The sequence below is a fragment of the Porites lutea genome, chromosome 4 (assembly GCF_958299795.1).
Source record: "Porites lutea chromosome 4, jaPorLute2.1, whole genome shotgun sequence".
Lineage (NCBI taxonomy): Eukaryota > Metazoa > Cnidaria > Anthozoa > Scleractinia > Poritidae > Porites > Porites lutea.
In genome coordinates, this window is record NC_133204.1 from 49,769,907 (window position 1) to 49,790,286 (window position 20,380).

At 35.8% G+C, this 20,380-nt stretch overlaps 1 protein-coding gene across 2 annotated transcripts; it reads left to right on the top strand.

The window, feature by feature from the left end:
- Window positions 1-1,366: 1,366 nt before the first annotated feature.
- LOC140933964 (uncharacterized) lies at window positions 1,367-20,380 on the top strand. Of its 2 annotated transcripts, XM_073383644.1 has the most exons (7): window positions 1,367-3,175; window positions 11,076-11,162; window positions 12,736-13,214; window positions 13,699-13,813; window positions 14,093-14,270; window positions 15,409-15,793; window positions 20,242-20,380. In XM_073383644.1, exons 1-7 carry the CDS (start codon window positions 1,588-1,590, stop codon window positions 20,284-20,286), a joined length of 2,877 nt encoding a protein of 958 aa, XP_073239745.1. In that variant the 5' UTR covers window positions 1,367-1,587; the 3' UTR covers window positions 20,287-20,380. The 2 variants fall into 2 exon arrangements, with proteins under 2 accessions (XP_073239745.1, XP_073239746.1); XM_073383645.1 differs by lacking the exon at window positions 20,242-20,380 and having other exon boundaries at window positions 1,370-3,175; window positions 15,409-18,181.

Here is a 20,380-nt window from a genome sequence, read left to right on the forward strand (position 1 = left end):
GGGATGAAATTAAAAAGCGGTTAAATTAGCTTTTGATTGTTAGGTGATGGGAACGGAAACTGATAAAAACTGAAGGTAAATTAAAGACAAATGCGCCATTAGATCATTACATATTTTAGAGTGAATGTGTTTAATTCATTGCGTTCACTATGCATAACCAAGTGGATAGGCCTGACCATTTGTCATATATATCGTTCGACCGCTCCACATAATTTGATTGGTTCTCTACGCGGTCCTTTGAATGCTAGAGTTTCCTGAACTGTGGTTTGGAAAAAGAAAAATGTATAATAATATCATATGATGTAGAAACGTCTTGCCGTGTTTCTTTTCGCGATCTTGTAAAGTGACTGCAAACGCTTGGTGCATTTTACCTCAGAATGAGGGGCGCAACGTAAATCCAGCGATCACTTGCCTTTGGTGACCCTTCAGTTTTCAGTACAATTAAGTATCTTGTTCGCTTGTATCTGCACAACAACAAATACTGTTCTTGCGTCTTACAAATTTATGACGGCTAGGTCCATAAAATCGATGAAAAAGAAAACATTGAACAATATATGCTGATGTGAAAGACCACCTGGAAGAAGGCTTATGGCACTGAGCTATTTTTAGTGTGTTTGTTCTTTAAATATCCTTCATTTCATATCTGTCAGCGAAACAGAGACAATCTCCTTAGTTTTACTTTCTTTGCTTTTGAAATATTATGCCCATCAAAACAAAAAGAACTTGTTTTCCAGGATTTTTCATTCTATAAAAATATGCATTAAATACAATGGAAAAACTTGCGAAAGATTTATGTTGACCATCTGCTCGACTCCTTACTGTATATTAATTCTGTAAGGTCAGGGCGTAATTTGTTCTTTCTTCAGAAGGTACTAGAGAAAAAAAATTCATTCTACGCTTGAAATATTAAATGTTTAAAGAAAGCTCTATCACCTGAATTCATTTCAATTCATTTCTAATGTTGTCAAGTTTTCTGAGTGGAAACTATTTTAAGCATGAAATATTTTCCTTTACCAATATCAGTCCTTTTGTTTAATGGTGTATTTTTCTTCCATTTTCCCCCTGCTATGGTCTTAAGCGTTCCTTTTTCTATATCTTTTTAAATGTTTCATATTTTGGGTACAACGTTTTCTCTTCTCTTTTCGTATGTTTCTTTCTTTTGAAGTTAAAATGAAGAGTTAAAAAAATCCTACCCAAAATTAATTTGCATTTTGTGTTGTTGTCACTTCGAGGTAAAACAAAACTTGAAAACGTAGCCACAATACACTGTAGTATTCTGTTACAATAATATATCATTTTACTTCAAACCAGGCCATTTACAGTATTGCAAAAAATGGTCAGAGTCCCTTTGCCAAGGTCTTTCCGGTTTAGCCGCGCTAGTGAACTGGGGAAGAGGTTCTCTTTTTTATCAACAAAGATGGTCTAAGTGTGAGTGCTGTCTTGACCGGCTTTGGTTTGAATTAACGACGACACATTTCTACATAAATGCTGGTTAAGAAGAGACAGTAATAGCAGCATGCCCTTGTTGCTGTGCTATTGTACCTATGAAAGGACAACAAGAGTTAGGAAAGCGCTGGGAAAAGTGCCATGAATTTCGGCTCGGAAAGCAGCAACCATGGCAGCGACAACGCGTTTCAACGACTTTCGGTTACTCAAATCTCGCCAAAAGATTTGGACAAGAACTTCACAACTCTTCAGAAAGTGTTCAATAGCGTGAATCCGGCTAAAAATGCCTGCTTGAGACCTCAACATGACTCGGTGAGTTTTGGCCATTTTGAACAGGGTGTTCGCCTCAATGAGATTTACACTGATATCGGTCGAAAATTTGGCGATCGCTCAAAGATTGTGTTGGCGAGAGAATGTCTTGTTCGGCTTCAAGCGTCCGCCGAGTTTATTGGAGAACTGGAGGAAACCTTTGAAAACTACACTTCTTACATGGAGAACGGGAGGAAAATTTCACGCGACTTTCCATTCAAAGTTGAGGGATTTCATAACATTTGCCAAAAGGCTAAGACTCAGTACATGTACCGTGTATCGTTGACAAAAATGGTATCTACGGACCCTTGGCTTCGAAGTTCTTTGCCTGATATGCACGATGATTTGTCGATGGTTTACAAAACGCTTCATCAACACGCAGAAAGGGCTTTTTCGCTTATCGGGAATATTTTGCTTTGTGTACTGCGAATTGCTGAAAAATGCAAATGGGGTTTGAGTCGGCAAGAGTTAAACTGCGTTTGCCAAGGAATCGAAGATTTCAATCGACTTGTTGAATACTGTAAAAGCTTTAAAAACGATGAACATAAAATGCCGAGTTTAAGTGAGGAAAGTCGTTTTGCGCTGTCGAACTCTACTCAGGCAAGGTTAGGAGGCTTGTTGTTATTTCCAGCTGTTTCTACCTCTGCTGATCATGTTTGTTTATTAACCCTGAGCAAACTTTTGACTGGCATCGCTTTTGCACGCTCGAAAATATTGGCCGGGTATGTTCGTAAATTTGTAAGCGAACACCAAGAAGTTTCACGAGTACTGAAATACGACTTCGCTTCTTACTTTGAGTGGAAAGATTTCGGGGTTGTCTCAATCGGCGGCAACACGAGAACCGAAGGAGGCGCCCCAAATGGGGTATTGTCAGTTTTGGGTCGAAACCAAATCCCTCTCTTGAAACTTGACCCTGAGTCGCCCTTGTTAATGTTTGATTCACAGGAACAGTCATTTTTTAGTAATTTGATATCAAAACTTGCTACATCCACCACACTAATTTTGGGACGGCACATGAGCAGTGAAAAAAAATCTGTTGTTCTTCCCCCTCTACAAACCCCTAAGACGAAAGTTGTAACAGCTGCTGCTGGAACTGGGGCTGATGAGGGAGGGGTGGGTAGTAGTTTGGCAATGCATCCAGAAGGACATGGTATTCTTAGACATTCACCTGGACATGGGTCGCCAAGACTTAACAAGCGTGTACAGTGGAATGAGCCACTGGATGTGGAAACCATGAAGCAGATACAATCTCAGTACAGTGCAATGCTTTGGACCAGTTTTGGAGAAGAATTAATAGATGAAATTTCAGACATTCCTGGTTTTACAAGTGTAACAGAAAGTACCCTGGGACCATTGTTTCTGTGGTCGGACCTCCTTCAGATGGTTATTGTGAGGATGTTGGAGTCTTTGCGGCTTTCTGGTAAGTGCTTTATCATCACTTATTTTTGTGAGACTTAAATTTCGCAATTTTCGCAATTTAAAACATTTCGTGAAATTAAAGTCCTGCAAAAAAAAAAAGATTGAAAAGGGTGAAAAATTGACTTCATTTGAAGAAGCAAAATTGAGTAACCTTAATAAAAACCTTTATTTAAATTTTCCGTCTGCTAGGAGCATGTAACTAAAACTGTAGGTCCCAAAACATTACAGATATGTCACACCTTGCAAAATATTTCTCTGCCTGTTTCCCAGTTTCAAATACATAGATGTTTTTTGTTCAATGTAAAATTCAGTTTGTTTTTAGGTATATATACAGGTGCTCTTATTTGTTTTGTAAAACTCCCTTATTAAGTGTGCACTAGTCACACGAAATGCTTAGGAGACAATAAAAAAATTTTACAACTCAAGAAGTTTGCAGAAGAGCTGCTTGCTGGATTATCCTTTTAAAAATGTTCTTAACAGCCCCTTGACAGGCAGTGCGGAAAGCGGCACTTTGCGAAAGGATGGAGCAAAGTGGGAATATCCTAACTTGTTCAAGGGAAGACAACCTTATCGCATAAGATCCATTTGAAAACATTGAGGCGATCCTTATCTTAAAGCTTATTGGCAGTGCCATCAAACTAAATAGTGCCTCGATTGCTTATGTCAGTGTCCTTTTAAAAGATGTCATGTTGCTGACTTTGTTGAATGTTTCAACCAGTTGCTTGTTGCGTTTCTATTCCGTTGTAGTTAAATAAAATGCAGAAATGGAAGTTTTAAAAACAAGCGCTAGTGTACTTGGTTCGCAAAATTTAATTACCTTGAAAAACGGTGATTCTTCAAAATTGCGAATTTTAAGGCCCGCAAAATATTTCTATTCCAAATTCACAAAATTAAAGGCGCTCAAAAATAAGTGATAATAAGGTATGAGGTAATAAGGTATGTCTTACAGTATAGTGTCTATTATTATAACAAGGCTTATCTTTTCTGCTTTGAGTACACCGCAATTTTTTTTAAACCTCCCGATGATAAGATTATTAGGAGTTTTTACAATATTTTGAGGTATTACAGTGTTAGACTGGGGAAGGAAAGTAATGGTTGGTTGAATTTATCAGGAGGCTCAAAAAAATATGGGTTTAAGATATCTGAAAATATACGGTATATTCCTAATAGGAGCAGCTTCAAATAAAGTCTATTTTTTACTCTTTTACATTACCAAAAATATTTAACTAAAAGGTGAGATTGGTTGAGCAAGGCTTTTGGGAAATATTAAGAAAAGGAAATAAAAAGCAAGTAGAATGCTGACTCATCTGCCTAATATCAGATTTCTTAAAGATTTTTTTCATACCATTGGATATTTGATCACTTTTTTCCCTTCTAATTTAATGTTTTACTTTTAAGTTTAATCTAAAAAGGTTGTTTTTGTGTTATATATCTTCTATATTGTTTTTGCAATTATGCTGACTGCTCAGAGATTCAGTAGATTTGGTATATGGCACATATTAAGTAGATCTAATATTAAAACAAAGTAGCATAAAGATTTTGCAATGTTGTTCTGTTGAGGTAAAGTTCTAGCTGCATAATAAAACTGTGCAGTGGTCTCATTCTCCAACAAAGGTTGCAATGATTCCTTTCAGATGATCTGTAGAAGGACTAATCGTCTAAGATCGTTCACATCCTTTTGTGCATCAAAGGAACTGTTAAATCCCAAAGATTCATCAGAACCTTTGATGCGCCCTGATCTGAGTGATCTTCCAACATACCATAAATCCTAATCTGGATCATCTCAGAGGAATGCAACCGAAATCTTAGTCGACAAAAAGTCAATAAAAGCTTTCACAATATGCAGCATCACAGTTTGTTAATAATATTGTAGTGATTGTAAAGCTCATAACTAATATTGTGACGATCTAAAACACACAATATTGTGTGTTTTAGTGGTTTGGAACCTACTGACCAATTTGAATGGTTTGGATGTATAGTGATTGTGTAGAGCTATATATGACCATATATATAGCAAACCCTAATCCATGTGTGTTTGTAATGATGCCAGCAAAGCAAAAACAATTACCCATGAATTTTCTTGTGTTCCTTTGTGTAATTTTTTTTGCAGCTTTATCCGTAAAAATAGCAAATAATGCACTATTTGTTTTTGTGGCAAAGTTAAAGCACTTCATGAAATAAAAGTCAAAGAAGTAATGGATTAAGACAGAAAATAGCACAATGATCATCTGTCTGTGTAGATGCAATGTTGCTGTGACGGAAAAATGGCACCCAACAAATATATAAGTTGCATCCATCTTGAACAAAAAGAAATAGTACTGATGCTCAATGGAGCCATCTTATTGTCTGGACTGGTAATCTCTCATTACTGTTCTTAATTCTAGCAGATGGAACATTCTGGGGACTCTGCATTATCATCATTCACAAATTGCTGTTTATTTAGCGATGTTTTGTCTTTCAATTTAACCCTTGGTTCAAATTATTTGCTTTATGCTCAAGACAATATATTATCATGTGCCCAAACACAAAGGAAAACAAAGGTTGAAGTAAGGTAAAATGGAAGCCTGTGTATATGAACTTGTCTGTGTGGGGGTGGAGGGAGTCGGGGGGGGGGGGGCGGGGGGGGAGATCTGTAGAGGTGAATGGTATTACATTTTGAATAGAATGCCTTCAACAACCTTTTGCAAAGTTAGTCAACCCATATCTCTGGCACAAAATCCTGGGAGACCTTGTTTATTCCATCACTTTTACATCCTTATTAAATATGTTCATATCAATTTTGTGTGAAACATTAATGCCATAAATTTTTGTTTGTGTGCACCACGCAAAGTGCACTTGAAACGTTTCTCATTTTCACATTTTGAATGTACATTTACAGCTGCCTCTTTGTCATCACAAAATATATAAAAAGCTATGAGATGTGAAGACCACCTCTTTTATTGTACAATTTGTTAGAAATATCAATAGCAAAAATGTTTAAGTTAAAGAATTTTTACCATAAACAGCTCAGTTCCTCCAATGTTCAGTTGTTTCTATTCTAAGAGCAATTTTTATCATCTATTTTTCCCTTTGGTGGTCATTTAAAGAGTGCTTTTTAAAACAGAATTATAGGCGTGTTGCATAGGGTTCATTTTGCAGTCAGTCTATTATTTGCTTAAGAAAACAGGAGAATTCATTTGAATGATAGAAAAAAATATTACGAATGGCCAGTTCCACAGAATGTTTTCCTTTATCAATTTTGCACTGTGTACTCTTATCATGTACGATATGATGCATTACATATAAGAAGGAAACCTAGCAGGTGAATATTCTTTATGTGAAATTCTGATGTCTTTTTAATAATATTGTAAACCTGGAATGGCTACTGTTTTTATTTATCATTTTCTAGGATACATTTTTCCCACAAAACAAGGCCTCAAGGAATCATTTACTAGTAAAGTTAATATTCTTTCGCTTCTCTGATTAATCCCCTGAGGCCAGGTCAGGTGAAAATTATGCAAGGAAACCCATTTTGAACTATCTGATCTTGAGGTTGTGCTTTTTGTAAAAAAACAACAGAAAACAATGTTTTTAACAAAGCATGCAAGTATGTGGAAAATTAATGTCAATTGTATTTCTCTACACATATTTAATGTCGCAACATTTTTATTGGTGAAATGGGTGTGAATTTATCTTTGTCATTTAATATGCAATTGATTAAAAACCAAGGAACTAAACATGATTAATGGGGACTTAGAGATATGAAAGCATTTCTGTTAATTTCCATTTGTTTTGTGAAGCTAAATGGTAATTTCATTTAATGACAAACTGCCATTTTCTGACTGCACTGAAGTTTTAAATAAAAAAAAAATCTGATTTGAATAATATTCAAAATAGTTAAACAGTTGTAACCATTTTGTTCTTCATTTTGATTATTTCTTTCTTGAAGAAAAAACATTGAAAGGGATCTTAGTTAAGACTTGACCCAGTGGAAGAGTAGTTATATTTAAGGTATAATAGGTTATGTTTACCCCACTTGGCAGAAGTACATATAGTTTTTCTTTGCCTGATGTTGTGTTCTCTTTAGTAAATAGAGACCTTTAGATTCAAGGATGAGAATGACTACAAGTATGAATTTTGACATAAAGTTTTTTTCACATATATTCTCATAAAAAAAAGCACCCCAGAAAGCTCCATTGTACTCTTTTTCATGAAAGAAATTAGCACAGTTACCTTTATTGAAGGAAGTTCGTCCTAAATATTTGTCAGTCACTAATTACACCTTATCTAACTTACTGTCTTATCTCTTGGGGCAACGTGTAAAACTTTCCTTGACCAAATTCTTGTCCTTCAAAATCGCGCACTGCATTTAATATATTTAGTTGAAACAAACGACCACGTAATACCTTTTTTTGTCAATGCAAAAATTCTTCCTTTACAGTCTCTATATTATGAATCCGTTTGTAGTCTTGTGTATGATGTAAATAAAAACATTGCTCTGGATAATATTTTGAAACTCTTCTCTCGAATTTCTAGTGTTCATACTTACAGTACACGTGCCTCAACCTCTGAACATTTTTATACTAAAGAATCTTGACTCAATGTCAAACACATGCTTTCTCGCATGTTGGGGTGAGAATTTGGAATGGGATACCTCAAATTCTTAAAGAAAGACCGAAAAAAGCTTTTAAAAGAGCACTAAAAGCAACACTTCTCGGTATCCTTCAAACTGAAGACTCCTATATTGATGTAGATACAATTAAAGTGAAAATGAAAAAGCAATTCTCTTGTCCTTTATTTTCATTTTATTCTATTTTTAAAATTCACTCCAATATTTTTCTTGTATTTGAGTAAAATAGTATGTATCTACTGTAAAATATATTTACTTGTGTAACGTTTAATTTCTTTGTATTTATCGAGTTTGTAGTAAATTATGTAGCCTGGCCTGCCTCAAATAGCCTTGCTAACTGCAGGCCAGTCCCAATGTATTTTTGTAATATATTTCCAAATTTAAATAAAGTTGAAGTTGAAGTTGAAACTCATAGTAGAATCACAATCACCAAAATGACACTGGTTCATGCAAATGCACTACCTAGTATTGAGAAAATCTTGTACTCGATTTCGTAGTTGTACTCGTCTTGTACTCGATTTGGTAGTTGTACTCGTCTTAAAATCTAAAGGTCTCTAGTACACAACAACAACAACAACTCATTGTACCCAAAGCAAGATATTACAATTATTTCACAAGATATTAGATGAAAATAATTAATTAAATAAGAGGGTACTGACTTCCTGAATAACTAAAAATTTAAAAAAGGCCAGGAAGCCAGATATTTCAGGTACATAATTTAAATAAGTTTATCATGGAAGTAAAAAATTATCATTGACAGAGTGGAAACACTCAAACTAGGACACTGTGAAGAAAGTTATCCAGTTATAAGGTTTTTCTTTTAAATAATAGAATCTGAAGGTTTTTTTAACGGGCAGTATTTTAACAATGTAATGGCTAAAAGTTTGACCTTGCTGATCCTTTTAAAAACAGGTTGTTTTAATCTTTGGTCGGAGTTGATCCTTAATTTTGTGAAAGTGCATGCAGGTTTTGACTAAAAACAGAAATGGTGTATTTGACTTGCTTAGCTAATTGGCTCTTGAAAGACCTTCCACTTGCCTCATTTGGCTCACGATCTCAGTTATAGCAGAGCAAATGTAATGAATTTATCTAGTATATCCAACTCATGTAAGTTTAGCAGTTAAGTGTTGGTAGCGAGTGACCAAGGCATGTTATAATATTATTATATAACAACGTCATGTTAACTTAAATATACATGGTAATGGTAATGTTATGTAATGTTGCAGATTAGAGGACAACTGAAAATTTTTTCAGCACTGTAAGCTCAACATTAGCATAGAAGGGCACCACTGGCTGCCATTTTCAGTTTATGATCTCATATGCACATACAAACATCTGTTCATTAATATTTGGAAAGGTCAGAAATAAAAGGCAGCACTAGGCTGATGTGGAATTTTACAAAGATTCATGATTACTCAAATAATTAATAGTAAATAGTTAAGAATATGTACATATTCACAAAGTACTTGTATATCCATAACATTTAAAGTTAGAAAAAAATAAACGTAGTGAGAATGCTTACCCTGTCTAACTCCTTTTGAGATGCTGAGGTAAAAGTCTTTGTATGTACACGGCCTTGTCCAGTAACATCCAATATAAAAGAGTCTCCTTTTTTAAATGTTTGTTTATCCTTTTATTAAATTCATCAACAATAGATGAGCTTAGGGAAGGTGACTGGGAAGATGTTGGAACGACAAGCACAAGAGCCGAGCGTGTGGGGTAACCATGACAACCCTGTGAGCAGCAACCACCAGGCACTGTCACACTGAAAAAACAGTGAAACAATGATACTTACCTCATGCTTACCACAGAGAGGGAGGGAGGGCAGGAAGTGAAGTCGCTGGGCACACAATGAAACAGGCAAAGAGCATGAGTTGATCTCAACAGCCAAGCTGTAAAACCACACAAGCCCCTGCAACCCCCCCCCCCCCCCCCCCCACCTCCACCAACCACTCTGCATAACCACAACAGGGGAAGGTTGCTGACCAGCATTGTTTTGCATTTAAGTTAGCTTTAATTACAATTAACCACATAAAACAAGACAGTTAATGTCTCTGCTCCTTTATGATGCATGTTAAAAGTGAAGTGACTTAATTATAAAACAAATAATATAAGTTGGCGATAATGGGGGAGCACTGCCTTGCACTAGGTTAGCCTGTGTGACTTCCGACAATGGCATGGCCAAAGAACCTCACTTATCTCCCCAGCATTACAAGCTGAATGCAATACAGCACGTGCTGGATCGGACAAGAGTATCGCTTTGCGGGTGATATTAAATGGCAATGCGGCCAACAAGCTTGGGGGAAGTCTCTGGGCAGACTTAACCGCACTGCGAGGAGTGTCCCTAGTTTATTTGATGGCATAGCACAAAACAAAGCCCAAACCTCGTCTCCAAAGGGAGGGAGGGAGGGAAAAAGTTTTACAAGAATAGTATACTGAGCGCTTAAACCTTGCTGAACACTGGAACCCAAGTGAACTCTGAACAGTTGTTCTAGGCTTTTATAGGTAGACCAATGTCTGCTGGCATAGCCAGTAGAAAAGGCTGTACTACAAGACAGCTCAGCATTGCATGTGCAAACTCTTAGCCATGAATAGTGCTTTGAGAATATTGGCCAACGCTGGGGCTTGTACTAGTCTGCTTAAGACAATAAGGCCATAAAGTTCTACGCTAGAATACAGTGCATCTTAGAGCTTGCTGACCTTGACAACCTGACTACACAATTGCTTTGTTGAAAAAGAACCGCCATGAATGGGTTACTGATAACTAGCGTCCCGTTCCATTAACTACATTTTACTGGTGTGATAGTAAAATTGCTTTTATACAGTAATGGTGAAAAATTATGCTTTTGTGTCATAACCAAACAATCCTAGGTGGGAAAATTTCTTGTAACAAGACAAATTACACCACAGCTTTTTACCAAGACATAAATTTATTACTCATTGAAGTAACTGCCTTAATGGTTGGACTCAAAACGCCTTATGACTGGTACTCTAGGCCTCTACAACTACTGGTGATATTAGAGCTCTGTAATTTAGCTTGATATATGTTTTATTTCCAAATACAGTTCGTGATGTGATGCTGTATTAGTTTGGGAACTGTTTCTTCCAATTTTCATCATATTTATGTGCTTATCTATGCATAATTTATAAAAATATTAATTAAGACAAGAGCCAATTCACTTGAAAGCATCACATAACCTACATTGGCACAGCAGAATATTAACAAGCTAAAGAAATCTATTTAAAAACATTATTGTTGCAAAGTGTATTAAAAAGTAAATTTTTTTTACAGGCTGTTTACCACCTGCTGGCGCAAGTTCTCTACAAGCTGTCAGCTGTTACATTCACTGTCTGGCCTCAGCATCAAACTGGGATTCAGGTAACAAAGAGTTATGTGAAAATACTACTAATAGTAACTGCAATGTTTTCTGCCTCACTGATTATATTGGTCCAAGGTCAGGGTAAGTGTTACGAGCCATAGGTGAAGACTAAGGCTGATAGCACTTACCCAGACTTTGATTATTCTGGATAACAGAAATGCGTCATGTAATTGTTGTTTTATTATACACGGTCATGGAGAAAATAATGACAAACACACTGTCTCATGGAACAAACTTTGTCATTGCTCTTGGAGATCATGCACTTGGCGCCAGCACACAACTAATTAATCATCTTTATAGGTTGCGCCGATTTCCAAAATTAACTGCTCTTACTGCTGTAGCCAGTGAGAATACACATAGTTGGTATAATGTTTGGTAACATTTGAAGATATTAATATTCTCATGTAATTGGCTTTTAAGCATTAAAGAGTTACTTTACAACACTTGGTTAAATATAAAAAATGCAAAAGAATGGCAGCCAAAGTTGCGTGTTTGTTGAAGAATGTCAACACAGAGTGTTAAAAAAAAGCCAGCTAAAAGAGGTCTGAAGCCAAAGCAAATAAGCCCAACTGGTTATTGTAGAATATGTGGCTCTCCATTAGATTATTTGAAATTATTCTGGATGATAATCCTAACCCTGCCTAACAGTTTTTTTGTTCAGCGCTTTACAGTAAAACCCTGTCAAGTATTTATATTAGTAATAAAAGTTCAAATTGATTATTTTTAATATTGAGTTCATTTATTTATTGGTTTCAATATCACGTTCTTCAGTTGAAGAATTGGAAATTCAAATTGAGGCTTGATATGTGGTGTTAGGGAATCTGTTGTTTAATCAGAACACACTACATCACTTGCACATGAGACACAGGGTTCACACAATCTTGAAAAGTCGTTGAATTTTCTTCAACTTTGAATGTAGTAGCTTGGAAAGTGTTCTTTGCTTTTTGGTTGTCCAAGACAGAATATGAATCATAACTCAGAGAATTTAACGGTTATTAAGTTTACCCAAAGTACTCAATGTTTTATGCAGTAATTAACAATTTAAGACAAGTGAACTGAAAAATATAGAGAGGTTGGTGAAGCAAACAGTTAAAGCCTAAAGGCTTTATTATAATAGTCTGGGGATGTGCATTTTTGTACAATCTGTGATATTATATTCCTAATAGGTGGTCCTTGAAAAGTCCTTGAAAATGGTTGCAATTTTTTGTATGTACCCTGACCCCCTTAAGTTATCCCATAACCATAAGGTGATATGAACCATCACAATAATTAATGCTTGCTTATTTCGAGCAAACTCGAACTAAATAATTATTGTTTTCTAAGTGACACTAGTCACTTTTTGCTGAAGAGTCATTGGTGCATTCTGATGATTTGCCATCAGTAGTACCTGGCTGAAGTATAAAACATTGTTGGGGACATACAATGTTCCCAGCTTAACTTTGTGAGGAAAAAAGAGTGCGGACACAGATTTTTATTTTTGGATGCAAAGTCAGGTCATTTTCCTAGTTTAGCCTGCCCTTAAGTGGGAACTAAATTGTGTAAACTTAATGAACTCCACAATTTTGTCTTCAGCTTTTTGCAGTCTTCTTGTGACAGCAGGGACTGACAGATGCCGTATGGATGGTGACCAGCTTACAGATGGAGTTCCAGCCACACGGACAGTGTGTGCCATGATCAGGCTTTTTGATCCCCTGGACAGTATTTTAGAAATGACAAGTTATTGGAAACGTTCTTCCAACCAGCCAGATCCTTTGTCCAGCAGAGTTCCAAGAGTATTAGCACTATCACTTACACCAAGCCTTTGTCGCCTGCATGCCCTGCTATCTTTCACTTTGAACTGGCTTGACACAAAGATGCACCAGTTTTTAACCTCTTGGTCTTTGGAACAGTTTCTGTTGCTTGTGCAATGGGACCTGCCAATTATTTTAGAGTCATTCAAGAAGACTTTTAGCTTCATTCAATTATTGTGTGTTGTTCATGATCACAACAATAACTGGAATTCCCTCTCCTTGCACTATCATCGTTTACAAGAGCAGAAAAGCAAGTTGGAGGTTTGTGTGTTGGTTTTAATGACTAAAATAAAATTAAATACTTATTATGTACCAGTGTCAACAGCTAGTGTTATATAATCCACAATTAATGATTGTTTTTTAACAGACTACATTTATATTAGATCTTTGGGTCCTTTTGTCTTTCAATTGAAAACAATAGCAAAATATGTTTATTACTACGTTAACTAATTGGTGCTCATTGGCCAGATTCCAGACAAATCTGCAGGATCAATATGGAATTGTTGGGGCTAAATCGCAGACGTCTGTCCTGTGAGAGTGAGAGTCTTTCCCTGTAGCTGTGAGGAGCACGGAGAGACTGCTGTATTTGCAGGCTACCATTTTGCTTACCGTGTAAGGTGTATAATGGCTCTGAGGTAGTACCCTGCATGACCAGCTATGTTTGTTACAAGAGGAACACGAGCTGGAAGCCCCCCTTTTTCCTACATCATCTGCCGAAACTTAAGATGGTGTTATCATCTTTTAGGGACTGGTAAAAAAGTTTTGGATGCTGTTTTCAAACAATTTGACAAAGATGTCAAGTGGGTTCTTTCAAGAGGCCATGCCAGTTGGAAAGAGCTGGAAAAAGAGCCGACATTCAGGTACACTAAATTCTTTAATGTGAATTTCTCTTTAAAGTGCTCTTCAGTTTGCCTCAGTGTACAATTAATTGGTTTATCAATAATGTACATTCAGAATATATCTGGACTTTGCATAGACTCTGACTAGTATGGTTATAATCTTTAAATAATCCAAAGTTGTTATTTTAATAGCTTGATCAGAGAATAAGCTAATAAGTGTGTAATATGGAGCGAGAACTGTGAAAGAACATTCGCCTATTGAAACCATTATACTCAACCTTATTTTGTTAAACATTATAGGTGTTCCATATCAGCGTAGCACATATGTAGAGTATGCCATTCGTCAGATTTTGGAACCAGTTGTGGAAAGCACAGAAGGATTTCCACTGGATGGTAGACTGAATGTGCTGACACTTACTGTGAATAGCATGATGGAGTCATGGAGTGATTGGATACTCAAGCAGGAGATTGTTTTCAGGTGACTTAGAGATGGGTTGCCTTTGGTTTCATCTATTTGAATTATTAATTTTATTTTGCCTGCTTTTAACATAGACAGCAATATGCATTCTGTTTTAATTCATGAACATTCCTTTAAAAACTACAACATGTGTACATTTGTACATTAGATTTTGTTTGCTGCCAATTACAGAAGTGTTGTAAACACTAATCTGGGACCCATTTTGTGTTATGACTGAAAAGCTAAATAGGAGAAGAGGCAGTGAAATAAAAAACTCTCAAGCAGTAGTTATCCCATATAAAAGGGTAGTTGATGCTGTTCATAAAATTGAAAGGATTCCAATCTGAGCTGGCTCTGGCGTTGTGATCACCCCTACATGGTGGTGTATAGTGATTTTAATTATGGTGAAGTACAGTAAGTGAAGGCTTTCTCTCTTTCTTTTTCTTTTATTTCTTTGAGTGTAATCAAAGCAATACCCTCATGGGTCGAAAAAAAATGTTCGATTTTTAACCCCCTAGTTGACACCAAATAAAAAAATAAAATAATTATAATATATAGTACAGTATTAAAGCTCAGAATTTATGAAGTCCTTATTGTCCAGAAGCTTTAAAAAGTTTGAAGCATTTGATGGTTGATACTTTTGCTCTTCTAATCTAATGGCCAGGCCCCAGTTGTTCAAACGTTGGATAGCGCTATCCACCGGATAAAAATCTGTTCAGTGGATAACGTAATTGGTTTCCCAAATACTTATCCACTGGATAGTGATTTATCCGGTGGATAGCGATATCCAACGTTTGAACAACCAGGGCCAGATGCAAGAATGAGGAAAACTAAGTCTTTTACTTTGCAGTTTATGTTTTTTTTTGTACCTTGACTTGACTGGGTGTTTTAATGAATCACTGGTGTAAATACAAGTTGTTCCTGCTCCTAAACGAGTATGGGTACCCAAGATTTTATTCCAAAATAATTTAAGTTTGTACAACCCAAAAAAGCAGTACACAATGTTTGACAAAAATCTCAGTGCAGGTTCTATTTCAGAGGAATGACCTTAATGCATTCATTTTTAAAGTAAACACTTGATGTTCTTAGCTCTAACTCACTTTCCTAGCTCTATCAATATTACACATCTTAGTTTGGTATTTTTTTAAAATCTCAACAGCTTTTATGGTGCCCAGCAGCTAAGCCTAGATTTTGGTTATGTCAAAGTTTGGATAGCCTCAGACTCAAGTAACCTCTCATCTGAGATCCAGTCACACCTCTTGAACTTGGATGTTTTTCGGCATTTGGATGGTGCTATCAGGTTATTGATGCTGCAGCCAAGGAAAAAGAAACAATCTCCAAACAGCTCTGATGATCCAGAACTTGAGTCAAACGTCAGCACTATGAGTAGCAGTTCTGTGTTGTCATCATTATCTGGTGTGGATATTGATGCATATGACATTGATGTCCTGAATGACAAGACAATTCCCAACAGTCAAAAGTGGCTGGATCTGCGTCTACGTGGAGGCAAATCAAAGAAGGGCTTGCTTCCATTCTGCCTTAAGGTGCAAGAAATGAAGTGATATTTAGTCATTGATGTAGTTAGTCAGAATTATTCTGAACCATGATTATTGTTTGGCTTAATCTTAGCATGGCAATGTGAGGAGGAAAATATGATCCTGTTAACCTGCATTGAGCATGGCTTGACTGATGACTAATGATTCATAATTGTTGTATTTGACAGCTCATCATACTAATAATTTTGGTCAAAAATTAAGTTCCTCTAAGTAATTTCTTGTTAATGTGCATCCAGACTGCATCTGGGCTTGTTAAATTAATAACCTTCATTGTATATGGCAATCTGGAATTTATTTTGTCAGCCATTTTCATTCAATTTTATAACAGTCTATAAAGTTCATAAAACTAATAAATTATTGTGTTTGTAGACCAACCAAATCAACTTTGATGTCCATGTAGGTTTTTTTTTTCATGCTCTGTAGCCATTCTTAGACACAGCCAATCAATAACAAATTGTTTATAAACAGTACTTGAATTAAGTGGTTCTATGGTCATGGTAAGTTATTGTTGTGTCCTGGTCCATAGTTTACCCAGACCATTTTAGATAGGTACTTCATCGATTCTTTGTCCTGGCTGTACATCATAAGGATAGGTTACAAATGAACACATACCTTTCAAGAAACAAAACTGCAATAGAAAAATTGGCAATAGTGACGTCATCTTAAAAAATAAAAATCACACTTTTCCTTCCAAATTTTCAGAATGTGACTGTTGTATATTTGCCTGCCTGCCTGTTACATGGCAAATTTCGCAAAACAGTCTATTACTTTGCCTGATATTAATTAAATGGATATCTGTAGTTACAGTGCAACAAACTTCTTAAATCTTCTAGACTTTTGTCATATTTAAGTCCTTTCGGATTTGGTAAACTGTGACAATTTGTATTCTACCAATTATTCTACAATTATTGCATGTACAGAGCTTTCTAATTTTAAAAGTTTTTGGCAAAGCAAATTTATTTAAAAGAGTGCTAAAAATCTTATTTACCCCCATAGTAATTTATGATCTACCTTTTTTGAAAGAAAAACAGCAAACATTCAAGTAGTTTATTTTGCTGCATTTCGACATGTAGGGATGTAATATATTTTTCAGTCATCTTAAATTATTATTTTGTTGTATTTATTAGTTTCCTAGCTGAGTGTAAGCAATGTTGCTTGGTTCCTTGTATAACATTAGACAGCTTCAAAGGTATTCTTTTACCAAGACATCAAGCAGCGTAACAAGAAAGTAATTTATGGAGTATTTAACTATCAGTGATAAAAAAATTCTGATACAACTTTTCAGGCTCAGCCAAATATTATTAGTTAATGAACATACTAAATAAAGGAAAGTTCTAAATTGTACAAAGTATGATTTTAGTTATTTAAAGCTTTGCTTAGTTTTCTTGCTTACTAATGCATAAGAGTACCCATCTGTATGTATACTGTGACACAGTTCAAGATAATTATTACTCTTAAAACTTTCAAGTCAACAATTGAGCAAACTAAAAGGTATTTTGTTCTGTAATCGAAACCTTGCCATATCTTTCTTGAAAAGGTTGACTCATCTTTGGAAGTCTTCAGGAATTTGATTAATACCAAAAAATTTCATAAAATTTATTGACGTGGATAATTTTTGATAATATCCAGACACTGGCATCTGTAAATTAGATGCCTTAATGGACCTAATTAGAGCTAGCATTTTGAGTCTAAGGACACTGGCTTCTGTCTTGATAATGGGGTTTTAGAAGCCTAGTGTTTAAATTCCGTCTGGCAGTCTGTATTAAAATAAATTAAAATATATTAGAAAACCATTCAAGATCAACAGTGGTGATAAATTAAAGGAATTACTAAAAATATCCAAGGGGAAATTCTTACATTCTTCATTAAACCTGTTATTTTTTTTTCATGATAATTTTTGAGCATGAAAATAGAACATTTCGTCGTTTAAAAACACTTAGATATTAACTGGTTGATAGGTTAGACTATTAATGTTGAGAGGGTACATTTGTTCCCTGTTCATATCCTAATAGCATGTGGTAAAATTGTTTGCCACATTAAAATAATATTATTAGTGTAATGGGTATGAGGATCTTAAAGTCTAGCTTAATGGTTATAGACTTGAAGACTTTCAACAAACTGTAACAACTTTGTCCTTTACTATAAGATTTTTCTCTAATGGTGGTTTCACTTTTCTTGTTCATGATAAAATTAAATATTTATTGAAAATAAAATGAATAGTACAAGTATTTGATATACGTCTCAATATTCTAGGACTAAAATTACTGTAAGCTTTCAATATATGGAGAAAGGTAAAGTGCTTGTTATTTTAAAATATTAGTAATAAAATTGTAACTAAGATAAAATAGTTATTAAATTCAAGTATTGTAATTTCAATGTGCATGTAGTTCTGATTGATTACCGTATTGTATGACTGTGTGGTGTTTCTTTGCTTGGCTTGTTAATTTTCTTTTTCTAACCCTAACCACCTTACTATTATAACATTCTTTTGGCCCAGCTGAGGGAAACAGACACCTACAGTCAGCTGCTGCTGCCGCTGTCTTTCAGTCTCTTTCTAGAGTTGGTCTTTGCCATGTTTGATTCATACCTTGTTGGTGCTTAATTTCGCGTTTTTCGTAGTTGTGGAAAAATCGCCAAATTAAAGACCCGCGAAAATAAATCCTCGCGAAATTTAATCCCCGTATAGAAAATTCAAAACAGAATTAGCTTGCAACAACATAAACAGGATATGTATGAACAAACACCAATTGCTAACTGGCACTGGTATGCTCCGATATGTATCTTCAGTCTAAAAAAAGACCAAAAAACTAAAATGAAGTTGAAAACGCTTTAATCGCGAATTTTTATGCCCTTTTTTCATATTTGCCTGCTAAAATTGCGAAAATAAAATCCCGCGAAAAACTATCTCGTCAAAACCGCGAAATTAAGTACTAATAAGGTAGCCTTTGGTAAGGCAGACAGTCTGCACTCTAGGGTGGACACTAAGTACCTGCTGGCCAACAGTATCTGTCCTTAAGAGAGAGAGTTCCAGACTGACTTGTGCTACTGACAGTGTGTGTTGTGTTGTTCTTCCTGGGTTTGCTACTAGATAAATGCCTGGCGCCAGTTGTTCATAAGTTGGATAAAGCTATACACTGGATAAATCACTACCCACCAGATAAGGCAATCGGTTTCGCTAACTTTTATCCACTGGATAGTGATTTTTCTCATGGCGCCACCTAATGTTTAAACAATTGGACCCATTTGTTTGGTTTTTCCCAGCCGCACATGGGATTCCAGTGAACATGCAAGTGTGTAATTCCCAACATGTTTCGTTAGGGTGGGTTTGTTGGATCCCGGGGAAGGAGGATACTCAACAAAGTTTTATACAGGGAGGCTCCACCCGAGGTCCAACCCCTTACCCTTTTATAAACCATTTTGGACAGAAAAGGGACCCCTTTCGTACACCTTTTATTGACAAATGGTACCCCTTTCACCTTCTTGTGTAGAACGCTGTATCCCTATTAACTGTATTAAATGCACTGTCTTTTAAATATGAGTAAATCATGAAACCCTTCCGAGAATGCAACGACAGATTTTCCTACCCTTTCATATATTTCAAGTGGTGAAACCCCTACCCCCCCCCCCCCCCCTCATTGAATGGTACGAGTACTGTGATTGCATGCCTGAAGCATACATTGACAGCAAACAAACTAACCTTCTTTGCTTCAATAATGGTCATTTGATAAATATTAATTGAAAGTGGATTTACTGCATCAAATAATCATGTTGGATCAGATTTGGAATGCAAAGTTCATGTAGCAGATACTAGTAGAGAATGGGCCAAAGAAGAGTTTGAGTAAGGAGGAGTTGGTACTAAATGTGTCCTTCACCATCTAATGTTTTCTGGTACACTGCAATCAGTAGGGCAAAATTATACTGAAAAGGTCTCAATACCCTTTTGGGCATATTTGACAAAAAGGCGTTCATACCTGGAAGCAGTTTTCATTGTGCATGGTACGTACCCAATAATTGCAACGCCCAAAAAGCACTTGCTGTGTTCATATTCAAGAACGCGGTTTCTCAATGTTTGTAATATTGTTGTTTTAAAAACAGAATAAAGTGTTGTTATAGTTTTGTAGATTTATATGGTGACACTATCATACATAATGTTGTGGCGGGTAGCAATATAGAACTATCATACACAGAGAATTAACTCTGGAGAGAAATTTTAAGTGAAAATTGAAAATTAGAATGACGTAACATAACTCATAAAATACAAGTGAAAGAGCTAAACCAATATTCATTTCTAAATGAAGAGTTCAAAAATCCGTACTAATAAATAATATTTTTGTATCCCGCTTGCTTACCTATTTACCCGTGCTGCAGTAAATGTTTACGTTATTTTCCCGTATGACTGCGCAGCCCTTACTTTTGCTTGTGTGGTCATTCCTCAGGATGGTTGCTGTGGAGGAAATTATTGGCGACAACGAGCCCAATGAAGTCTTCAACTCAAGCCAAGAACGAAAAACAGTATACTAATGTGTGAAAATCCCTTCAATTGATCCCTAATGGATTTTGTTAACCGATGACAGA

What these genes read in the sequence shown, in the direction of transcription:
- LOC140933964 (XM_073383644.1), top strand. Translation starts at nt 1,588, where the DNA reads ATGAATTTCGGCTCGGAAAGCAGCAACCATGGCAGCGACAACGCGTTT. An exon ending in AGCATCAAACTGGGATTCAG is followed by an intron (nt 11,163 to 12,735) that starts GTAACAAAGAGT and finishes TTTTGTCTTCAG; the next exon opens with CTTTTTGCAGTCTTCTTGTG. An exon ending in TGCTTCCATTCTGCCTTAAG is followed by an intron (nt 15,794 to 20,241) that starts GTGCAAGAAATG and finishes GTCATTCCTCAG; the next exon opens with GATGGTTGCTGTGGAGGAAA.